The sequence below is a fragment of the Schistocerca gregaria genome, chromosome 4, assembly GCF_023897955.1.
Source record: "Schistocerca gregaria isolate iqSchGreg1 chromosome 4, iqSchGreg1.2, whole genome shotgun sequence".
Taxonomy (NCBI): domain Eukaryota; kingdom Metazoa; phylum Arthropoda; class Insecta; order Orthoptera; family Acrididae; genus Schistocerca; species Schistocerca gregaria.
This window is the reverse complement of record NC_064923.1, coordinates 760,371,355-760,383,561: the sequence shown is the minus strand read 5'-3', so window position 1 is coordinate 760,383,561 and position 12,207 is coordinate 760,371,355. Positions and strand designations below refer to the sequence as shown.

Sequence of the window (12,207 nt, the reverse complement as noted above, 5' to 3'; positions counted from 1 at the left end):
CAGATTCTTCCAAGTCAACATGACCCCAATATGAAAGAAAACAGAAAACAGGCCAACTAAAGTTGATCACTTACTGCACTGTGTAATGGTCAGATGTTGATGGCTGCTGACATACAGTTGTGGCTCTCTGATGGTGGCAGTAGCTGATGTCAGAGGTCCTGATGATGAATTTGTAGGATGTCAGTAATCACAGCCTCTGACCCCAAATTTGTAGGACTGCAGGTTCTTCTGATGTCAAATTTAGATACATCCAAAGAACTAACTCAAACCCCATAATGTGTATAAGAACTTTATGCAGTGCACTGCTGTGTGGGACTGCTGTGAATTGCATAGGCCCCTTCTTTCCTATGTTATCATGCCAGTATACATCAGTAACAGCAACTGCTTAAAATCACATACATAATACAAATTTTTCTGTTGAATTCAACTAGATGAATAACACTTTCCCAACTGTAACATAATATTTTATTCACTCATGCTTTAATACTATGGACTGCTGTAATTAAGAATGAAAAATGAGTGACTTTATTGTGCCTAAGACTGCTATTTTACAGAAATTTAGTTAAGAGTGAAGTACTAAAACTGTTCTTTTATAGTTAAGAGTGAAGCACTGCTAAACGTTTATCTCCACGGAGGTAACTTTCCATTTGGAGATATCTGAGAGGAGCATTTTCACGGTGACGATTAAGACGAATTTCCAATGTATGTAAGTGAAACTTTGTTTCATTTACAGATCCTAAATATTCTTCTTCCTCTCCTGCAGTCACACTGTCCCTTTCTTCTTCCATCCATACTGATTTTGCCTGTAATGCCTGAGATCCCTGGAGTGGAAAGAAAAATAGTTCACCATAAACATGGCATGCATGAACAGTTTTAACGAACAAGTGATTCAGAAATTCTTTTTGATGTAAAATAGTGTTAATAGCGTAATTAATATTCTAAGTAGCACTGCAAGCCTGATAGTATAATCTTTTGCTATTACCATGGAAAGAAATGAAGAGGCTGGTATTATCAAACAATGGAAACTCAAGGTAGGAATATCAACAATGTAAGAAAAAACAGATTGCTACTTATCATTTAGGAGACACATCAAGTCACAAACATGCACAATTAAAAGACACTTAAATAAAGCTTTTGGCCACAGCCTTCATCAACAAAAGAGGAACACATGCAATTCCTACATACATGTAAGCACCCCTCATGCACACATGAAATGCTCGAGTTGGCAGTCATGTGTGCATGAGGTGTGCTTGCTTGTATGTATGAATGCCATGTGTTTCTCTTTTGCTGATGAAGGCTGTGGCCAAAAGCTTTATGTAAGTGTCTTTTAATTGTGCCTTTCTGCAACTTAATGTGTCTTCTTTATGGTAAGTAGCAAAATAACTTTTCCTGCCATATGTGAGACAGAAGAGAGGATCACATATGTTTTAGCTGCAGTGATGAAGAAACAGGAATTGAGCAGACAGACATAAAATATCACGCTTTTGTACTTCAGATTTTTTGTTTTCCCTCAAGAGGAAATGAGTGACAGGTAAAGGCAAAGAAAAAATGTACATATGGAAAGGATTTATTTTCAGATCATGACTAAAGGACATAAACACCACAGTCATGAGGAAAGTCATGGTGGTGTAGAGTGCTATGTTTTGGAATATGTGGCAAGATTAGTAATAAATTTTGGAAAAATGAAATGAGCAACCTGGAGCATTTCATTCAGTTGCTCGTATTAAAAACCAGAAACTTGTTTTGTAAGCAGTATCATATACTGTGTCAATGACAAAAATGAATGATTGGACAACACACAGAAGCTAAGCAAAGAAAGCATTTCTTTCAACATAAATTTCAAATTACAAACAATTCTAACTGTCTCACAGCATAGTATTTTATTCATACAAACCAAATCACTGTGACAGTTAGTGAGGTTTGCTAAGTATTATTGTGATTATTTCAGCATATCACTGTATTGATTGGTTAGAATCTGAGGATTTAAACCTGTACTACTAACACTGATCCCAGCAGTGGTAAGTAAAAAATGGCAACTAACATGCGATTGTATAAAAACTGATGACTGGAGATCAATTTTGACATTAGTTCAGAAATTGAACTCTGATTAGGACTCCGCTCCATTGTATAACATTAAATGTGGATCCACCAAGGAAGGTTCACTGTTGGTCTAAGATAGCAAGAAACATTCTTGGCAACAGCATAGAAATCTGCCATTGTCTTGATGATCAGGCATCGAATGCAAGCCCATTAGCATTGTTTTCTGTTGGTTTCGGACATTCCTCATAGAAACGTTTTCATCCCAAAGTTATGTGTGGTGTTTTTATGCATTTTATTATGCTCTGATTAATCTTAATGACTGAGATTGCTTGTATGTTTAACAAAAACCATCAGTGATGATTATGTAATATCTCTGTGCTTTTGCCACCAGAGATATGATGGAGGCATGGGTACAAAACACAGTACCTAAAATACCACGAAAATGTGTTTATTCTGTAGGTATTTGTTGAATTCTTTCTTCAGTCGGACAATGTAGGCTGGTACTTTCAGGACAATTCTGCAAGCTATTGCTACATCTGTTTGAACAAATTGCCAACCATAATCTGAAAGCTTCCTGTAGTGTAAAATCTTAAAATTAAACATAGTATGCACAATGGAGTCATTGACTGGTTTCTTTTTGTGGTTTCAGCAGATTCATGCTGCCTCAACCTTAGTACTAACAGCTACACAGTATTTTTTTTCTCCCAAGCATTAATGATTTATCACTTAATTTTGAGAGTGAATTTGTCCTTTATCATCCTCAGCAGACACATCGGAGTACTCAGATATCTGCAAAATAAACGAAAGGAAACAGTATACTGTAATTCACGTTGTGTGAGATTCTTGCACATAAAAAGCTGTCCACCACAGTAGCCCTGTATGCTTAGAAAATGGGAAGAGTTATGTGGTTTCAGAATGTAGAATTATAATTACCTTTATGGCCAATACAGGAGAAAATAGTAGTATCAAATGGAAAAAATTCCTAGATTTGACCTGGTTCTCAAACTGAGTTCTTTCACACAAGAAACTAAAACACAAGCTCCAGAAACAGTTTTACAGAATGCCTGATACATAACGGCTAGCTAAACAACTACGATTACTTTGCCACGTATTCTTTTACATCTGTTGTTTTGTTACCAAATAATGCAAAAACAATTTTTGCAACTACCCTGAAATATGAGTCTAAATCACTAATTTCATAATAAGTGGACAGATGACAATTTAGTTATGTATTTATACACAAAGAAATATGAAAAAATGTTTAGCAAAGTTACTTGGCAAACCAGGCAACTTTTCCAATTGTGCTAAAATCAGTGGGATGTACCACAAAAATTACAGAAAAAGAAGTTTAAGGAATTGACAACAATTTACAAGTTAGTGTTAAACAATTAATTGTGGAGACAGTTACAAAGAACTATACAGAGAGAGAGAGAGAGAGAGAGAGAGAGAGAGAGAGAGAGAGAGAGAGACAAAAATTCAAATTTTAAAAAGTTTGACATTGTCATCAGGAAAGAAAAATTTCTCACAGTTTTGATTGTAAGGAGGATTAATTATGTGCGCAATGTTTTGTTTTTTATGTTTAGGGAAGGTTCATCTGGCACATCAGGAAAGAAAAATATTTTCCCCCTGCGTGTTGTACAAAGATACAATGCCTCAAACTCGCCGTCTCCATAGAATTGAATAAGTTAACTAAGAAAATGCTTGACATGTTGTGACAGTGCCACGACATTTAACAGTGCCGCCACGACAGTACGCACAAACGGCGATAGAGGCGCTCCGCAAATCGGCTGAGCGCGGGAGCGCCACCTAGCTATGAACGGCGCCGGCCGCATGTCATGGCACGGCAGTCGAATACGAGAGACTGAGTTGTAATCACGTGATCAGCTATTGTCTCTAAGAGAGAGTGTGAATATCCACGCAATTATTGTGATTAAAGGTTATAACATTACACTCTTTATTTTGTTGAGAATTTTACCACAACAAACGTTGCAAGCTTTAGTTGTGTAAGCCCCTGGGCCATTCCGACATTCATTTCATTATGTTCACCAGTGGTTAACACTTTTGATACCTGTGTGCTCCCAGTTTGATTCTAATGAGCACTGGCATTTTAATGGCCTTCACAGAGACCAAAAATGCTTGATTTAAAAGAAGTGAAGTGAAAAAGGTAAAGTTCTAGATTGGCAAAGTTGTCCCATTTTTACCAATCTTCCTGATGCAGCATTGCCAAGTTATATTATTGTATTACATACATCACATAAGTTCATTTCTAAGAGTGATTCTGAAACATAAATATATACTTCATTGAACAAAAGAAATAGTTTTCACTTACTTCACAATGAGTGGGCAAGGTGAGACACTTTTGTAGACTACAGAAACATGTTTTCCACAAGCCGAAAGGAAAAGCACTAACAAATAGTAAATAATCATAAAATCAAACAATGGGAACTCCAGGTAGGAATATCAACAATGCAAGAAAATACAGATTGCTATTTACCATAAAGAAGACAAGTAAATTGCAGACAGGCACAATTAAAAGACACGTATATAAAGCTTTTGGCCACAGCCTTCATCAGTAAAAGAGAGACACACACCACTCAAACACATGTGAAGCGCATCAACTGGTCCTCCTCAACCCAGCATGTCACATTCTTAGATGTTGACCATCTCCTCTCTGATGGCTCCATCCGCTCCTCTGTCCACATTGAACGCACCAACCATCAACAGTACCTGCATTTTGACAGCTGTCATCCCTTTCGCACCAAAAGATCCCTCCCACACAGCCTGGCCACCCAGGGACAGCGTATCCGCAGGTACAAAAACTCCACTGCTTAGTCTGCTGAGCATCTCACGAAGACTTTCACAGACAGGCAGTATCCCCCAGACCTAATCTCCAAACAGATGTCACATGCAATTTCCCCTCACACCCCCAATCCTCTCACCACCCCCAAGAACCATCACAAAGGAGTGTCCGATTCATCACCCAGCACCACCCCAGACTGGAACAACAGAACTCAACCTCACCAGAGCTTTGATTACTTATCATCATGCCCTGAAATGTGGGAAATCCTACCCGAAGTGCTTCCCACCTATCCTAAATTGGTGTTCCATTGCCCAGCCTCCACAACATCCTAGTCCATCCCCATGCCACTCCCAACCCCTTGCCGCAAGGATCATATCCCTGTGAAAGACCCAGGTACAAAACCTGCCCAGTCTACCCAGCACTGTCACAGGTGTATCCTACCCTATCAGGTGCCGGGTCACCTGTCAAAGCAGCCATGTCACTTACCTGCTCTGTTGCAATCATTGAACAGCTTTTTATATTGGTAAGACTACCAACCATCTTACCAGAATGAATGGCCTCTGCCTAACTGTGGCCAAGAGCAAAGTACATCACCCTATGACACAGCATGCAACCGAACATAACAGACTTGAGTTTAATGGCTGTTTCACTACCCGAGCCATCTGGATCCTTCCATCCACCACTAGTTCTTCTGAAGCGCACAGATGGGAGTTATCTATACAACACACTCTCCACTCCTATAATTACCGTGGCCACAACCTGTGGTAACTACTGTTCTCACACGCTCCACCCAACAATTCCCACCCCTCTGTCATGTCATCTCCTCCTCATTGTCATCTCCCACCCTGTTTATTTGCAGCCCTCTGCCCATGTGTCCACATGTCTTTCCCCACTCTTCTCCTTTTGTGCTCCTTTTTTCTCCACCTCCCTGCCCCACAACCTCCTGACGCTGCACCTGCTGGCAGTCTAGTCCCTGCACACTCCACCAGACAGCATTCATCTCTCTCCCCACCTGTACACTACTATCCCTTCCCCTTCTCCTTCCCCATCCCCTGCAGATTGCTGCTTGCATCCCACGTGATAGTTGCATTCCAGCTCGAGGTGCTGGAGTTGGCGGTCATGTGTTTGTGAGGTGAGCTTACTTGTGTGTCTGAATCGTGTGTGTCTCTATTTTGCTGATGAAGGCTGTGCCTGAAAGCTTCGTGTAAATGTCTTTTAATTGTGCCTGTCTGTAACTTGACATGTCTCCTTTATGGTAAGCAGCAATCTGTCTTTTCCTACACAGTAAGTAAACATAAAATGTGTCCAAGATCTGTTGTTCATAGTTTACCTTGTGCAATGAAAGCACACTGGCGCTTCTATGGGGTGATGAAGGAACTTTGTACGGTGCCAAATATAATCTTATTCAAAAACTGGCAAAGTTGTCCTGCTTGGCAAAGTTTTCCCAGTTTATGATACATATACTTCGTTATATGTCCTTTTTCATCAGTAGTGTTCATACAGTTGCCATAGCAGCTTAGTCACTTTTCTATAGTTCGAATCAATATGCTCATATAGTTACTGCTACTAGAACCAAGACAGTTATTATTGGCTGTTGTCAGTATCAGCATGTGTGACTGTTCACTTCAAATATTCTGAATTTTCCTTTCTTACTCTGCTGTTGCGTCTATAAAATGTCTCAAAACTAATCATATAAATTGTGATATGTCTCCATGAGTTGTTATGAGATAAATTGTTATCTGCACTCATTACGTATATAGCTGATAATTCGGTTAACCTAACCTTATAGATCGAGAAAAAAAAAATCAAGCTATGGCAGGGCGGGAGTGGCATAGTTACAAATTTGTGTGTTCATAACATACAAATATGTGTTAATACCAACAGAAGCATTGATTTGTAATGTCACTACATTGTAAATTGACGATTACAGTTTAGCCTGGCTTTGATCCGCAAATTTTTGCCAGTCATATTTGATCCTACTTCACTGTGATACAATCTGGGATCAATATTTATACAACACATATTTCCCAGTTAAGCTTGATCTAAGATCATTTTCTGTGTTAATCTAAGGTCAAATGCTTTATAAAATCAGCCCTCAGAGTAACAAAGCAATTGCAAGATTTTTTAAGTAAGGATTCATAACCCTAAAGGGAACAAAGAACTGAGGTGACAGAAATATGAGAGAAATAATCTAACAAAAATTAGTCCAGGTGTTTAGCAAATGCCAAGAATTTTTCATCTATGTGGTTATGGAGCAATGTAATGGAGATAAAAATTGAAAACATCTGAGTAATGAAATAAATAGCAGATCCATGGTGCAGTTTCCAACAGTTGTAAACTGGGTGTCATTGTACAATCACATTGAGTCCATTTATTCTTGTACACTTTACTGAAAGCCATATCAGTACAAGAAGCTAAACACAATGGTCAAGTCCACTGAAAAACTGTGCTTGTATTGACTACGCAAGTTTCACCATTTGGGCAACTAGAATATATCATGCGGCCACAGATACACGAGGTGCCAGACGTCGTCACGGTGCAGCTCGTAGTGATACATCGATATCACTGTGTGGATCGACTGCACAGCCACAGATCTATTTCCATGCTTATGCCATATGTCTTTGCCGCCGATTAATGTCTCTCGCACCTTGTGTATCTGTGGCCGCATGCGCAGTGGTGCGGTCCATAGCTTTAAAAGGACGAAGCAAGAGCTGGAGCGTCAGTCACCTCGGCTCACTCTGAAGATGGCTGGACGGTTTTCAGCCAAAATATTAGAAGAAGAAGAAGTCAAATTTATGCAGCTGCACGCCTGAAATTTTATGGATCAGTATTTGCACCGTGAAAAGATGAAGATGCACATCAAGTACCTCTTCGGGTACGAAATGGTTTTAAGTGTTGGCTGATTGGATAAGTTAAGACACTTGAGAGCGAGGTTACTGAGCTCTGTAAGTTTATTATTAAGATGCTGTGACCATGGTTTAGTTCCAAAATTTGCCAGGTTAGTACATTTTATAAAGTCAACTGCCATTATAAGGAAAGCTGGTGCTGCTATTGCTAAGGAGACGATCCGTTTTACCTGCTGAAAATTGGACCTGGTTTCAGAACAACTCTTTATCGCCTACATCTAAAGATATCTGTGGTGTTGCCCAACAATTCATGGAACTGTATTGATGGTATAACATGGGCCAAGTCACACTGGGTTTGTGAGGTAACCACATTGAGACAGATGATGAATTGTAGCCAGCTGGAGACGCAATCACAGCAAGAAACTGTTATTCAACACTCTGTCATTAATATACGATTCGGATGACGCTAATATGATGGTTTTAGATAAAGGATTTAACTTTACACCCACACCGAAGGTTTTGCCAATACCAGCTTTCATCAGTGCCGTTCAAGAAGCTGTTTGTCCTCTTTCTACAGAATGAACAGAAAAAATAAGACGTGAAACTCGTTGAGCAGTTATGAAGGCTTGCCCACAAAGGAGTAACATATCTGTCGCCAAGAGGGCTACACTACATAAAGTTTACAAGGATACCGAGATGGTGGTTCTTCTAGCTGATTCAGGGATTGCCACTGTTTTAATGTCTCGTGACAATTACCATCATAAAATGAACAGTTACTGAGCACCAGCACATACCGGAAGATCAGTAAAGAACAGACCATCCAGGTGGTTAGGAAGACTGCTCCACTTCTGTTGAAACCAAGTGGTGCGGTGACTCCAAGGCTTTATGAATTTCCAAAGATCCACAAGAATGGTGTTCCTCTGTGTCTGATAGTGATCAACATTGGCTCTCCAACCTATGATTGTGCCAAATGCTTAACATCGTTATTAAGGCCTCTGGTGGGGAAAATGCGCTCATCATATACTCTGTTGACTTCATTGGCAAACTGAAATCACTCAAACTGTGCAATTCTGATATGTTAGTCAGTTCACAAAGGTTCCTCTTTCGGAATCATTGTTTCTCATTGGAAAAAGTTTTGATAAAGAGATTTCAGCTTTTTTTGAACGTGTTTTGACCTTGACATATTTTTTAATCAATAACTAATTTTATGAACAGACTGACAGTGTTACCATGGGTAGTACTTTGTCGTCTTTGGTGGCCATCTTTTTTACAGAGGACTTTGAGGAGAAGGCTGGAATCTGCAAGCTTGAACCCCACAGTGTTTTGGAGGTATGTTGACAGGACATTTGTAGTGTGGCCCCATGGTGAAGACAAGTTAAAAGGATTTTTAGATCTCTGAACTCCATCCACAGACAAATTTAGTTGATGATGGAAATAGAAAAAGATGGATGCCTTCCATTTCTGGATGTGCTGGTACGGCGTAAAGATGATGGCAACTTGGGACAACAAAAACTGGCCCATACAGATTTATATTTATGTGCAAATAGCTGCCACCATCCTTCACAGATGATGAGTGTACTCAGAACTCTAGTAAACAGAGCTCATGTCATTGCTGATGAGAGCAGTCTGGAGGACAAGCTTTTACACCTGAGAAGAGTTTTTGAAGCCAACAGGTACTCGCAACAGCAGATACATAAGGCGCTACAAATGAAACCAACTGTGGGTATAAGAAAATCAGAAGAAGACACGGAAAGTTTTAAATTGATGGCTTTTCTGCCATACATGGGAAGCCTATTGTCAAAAATAGGATGGATCCTCAGTAAGCACAAAGTGAAAGTGATTTTTCGCCTTCCACCAAAGACAGCAGCACTCGTGGGTTACGTTAAAGATGATTTGGTACTTCCCCTGTGAGTGTGGCTGTTCATACATCGGACAGACGACACATACTATCCAGGAGAGTTGCACAGAGCACTGCAGGTACACCCGGCTCTTACAACCTAATAAATCTGTGGTGGCCAAGCACTGTATTGACACTAGGCACTCTATGGTGTACCATAACGGCGAAATTTTAGCCTTGACTTCATCCTTCTGAAGGAAGCAATTAAAATTTGCTTGGCAACAAATTTAATTAATAGAGATAGCGGCTTCATCTTGGACAAATCTTGGAATCCGGCAATTTCTGTAATAAAATCACAAACACGTCGCAACGGTGCAGTTCACAGTGATACATCGATATCACTGTGTGGATAGACTGCACAGATATAGATCTATTTCCATACTTATGCCATATGTCTTTGCTGCTGATTGATGTCTTTGGTGCCTTGTGTATTTGTGGCCGAATGTGCAGTGGTGCGGTCCGTGGCTTTAAAAGGACAAAACAAGTGCTGGAGCGTTAATCACTTCGGCTCACTCTGAAGATGGCTGGACGGTATTCAGCCGAAATATTAGAAGTAGAAGTCTAATTTATGCAGCTTCACGCCCTAAATTTTATAGATCATTGCTGTTTTTACCTTACATAAGTGGCAGCTGGTTCTCATGAACAAATTTGAATCTTGTGCCTTTGACTTGCCCAAATTTCTTTCTTTCTTGTTGCAACAATTGTGGTAACATACTAAACCTCTTAGTAGCAAAAATTCCGGAGCAATGGCACATATTAATAACAACAAAGATGTAACAAGATTCGATATTGTAACATCCAAGACCACCAAACAGAAATGCAAAAAGCATATATTAGGGAAAAAAATACAGATAAAAATTCAATTAATGGCTACCAAATAAACAGTCTCTGTTCAAGATTTATTAACTGTGTAAGTGTTGGTCACATCCAGCTCAAATTCAAAGAAACAGTGGTGGTGATCAAGCATTTACACCAAGTTACATCTACATCTACATGTCTACTCTCCAATTCACAATTAAGTGCTTGGCAGAGGGTTCATCGAACCACAATCATACTATCTCTCTACCATTCCACTCCCTAACAGCACGCGGGAAAAACGAACACCTAAATCTTTCTGTTTGAGCTCTGATTTCTCTTATTTTATTTTGATGATCATTCCTACCTATTTAGGTTGGGCTCAACAAAATATTTTCGCATTCGGAAGAGAAAGTTGGTGACTGAAATTTTGTAAAAAGATCTCACCACGACGAAAAATGTCTTTGCTGTAATGACTTCCATCCCAATTCACGTATCATGTCTGCCACACTCTCCCCTATTACGTGATAATACAAAATGAGCTGCCCTTTTTTGCACCCTTTCGATGTCCTCTGTCAATCCCACCTGGTAAGGATCCCACACCGCGCAGCAATATTCTAACAGAGGGCGAACAAGTGTAGTGTAAGCTGTCTCTTTAGTGGACTTGTTGCATCTTCTAAGTGTCCTGCCAATGAAACGCAACCTTTGGCTCGCCTTCCCCACAATATTATCTATGTGGTCTTTCCAACTGAAGTTGCTTGTAATTTTAACACCCAGGTACTTAGTTGAATTGACAGCCTTGAGAATTGTACTATTTATCGAGTAATCGAATTCCAACGGATTTCTTTTTGAACTCATGTGGATAACCTCACACTTTTCGTTATTTAGCATCAACTGCCACCTGCCACACCATACAGCAATCTTTTCTAAACCGCTTTGTAACTGATACTGGTCTTCGGATGACCTTACTAGACGGTAAATTGCAGCATCATCTGCGAACAACCTAAGAGAACTGCTCAAATTGTCACCCAGGTCATTTATATAGATCAGGAACAGTAGAGATCCCAGGACTCTTCCCTGGGGAACACCTGATATCACTTCAGTTTTACTCGATGACTTGCCGTCTATTACTACGAACTGCGATCTTCCTGACAGGAAATCACGAATCCAGTCGCACAACTGAGACGATACCCCATAGGCCCGCAGCTTGATTAGAAGTCGCTTGTGAGGAACGGTGTCAAAAGCTTTCCGGAAATCTAGAAATACGGAATCAACTTCAGATCCCCTGTCGATAGCGGCCATTACTTCATGCGAATAAAGAGCTAGCTGCATTGCACAAGAGCGATGTTTTCTGAAACCATGCTGATTACGTATCAATAGATCGTTCCCTTCGAGGTGATTCATAATGTTTAAATACAGTATATGCTCCAAAACCCTACTGCAAACCGACGTCAATGATATAGGTCTCTAGTTCGATGGATTACTCCTACTACCCTTCTTAAACACTGGTGCGACCTGCGCAATTTTCCAATCTGTAGGTACAGATCTATTGGTGAGCGAGCGGTTGTATATGAGTGCTAAGTAGGGAGCTGTTGTATCAGCGTAATCTGAAAGGAACCTAATCGGTATACAATCTGGACCTGAAGACTTGCCCGTATCAAGCGATTTGAGTTGCTTCGCAACCCCTAAGGTATCTACTTCTAAGAAACTCATGCTAGCAGATGTTCGTGTTTCAAATTCTGGAATATTCCATTCATCTTCCTTGGTGAAGGAATTTCGGAAAACTGCGTTCAATAACTCCGCTTTAGCGGCACAGTCGTCGATAACAG

At 40.0% G+C, this 12,207-nt stretch overlaps 1 protein-coding gene across 1 annotated transcript in view; it reads right to left on the bottom strand.

Annotated features, from left to right (window-relative positions):
* Positions 1–521: 521 nt before the first annotated feature.
* The window catches only part of LOC126267908 (dynein regulatory complex subunit 7-like), a 283,625-nt gene continuing 271,939 nt past the window's right edge, over positions 522–12,207 (bottom strand). Inside the window, exon 12 of the mRNA XM_049973218.1 lies at positions 522–821. Within this exon, the coding sequence (XP_049829175.1) occupies positions 597–821 (225 nt within the window). The 3' untranslated portion in view covers positions 522–596. The remainder of the gene's footprint in view (positions 822–12,207) is intronic.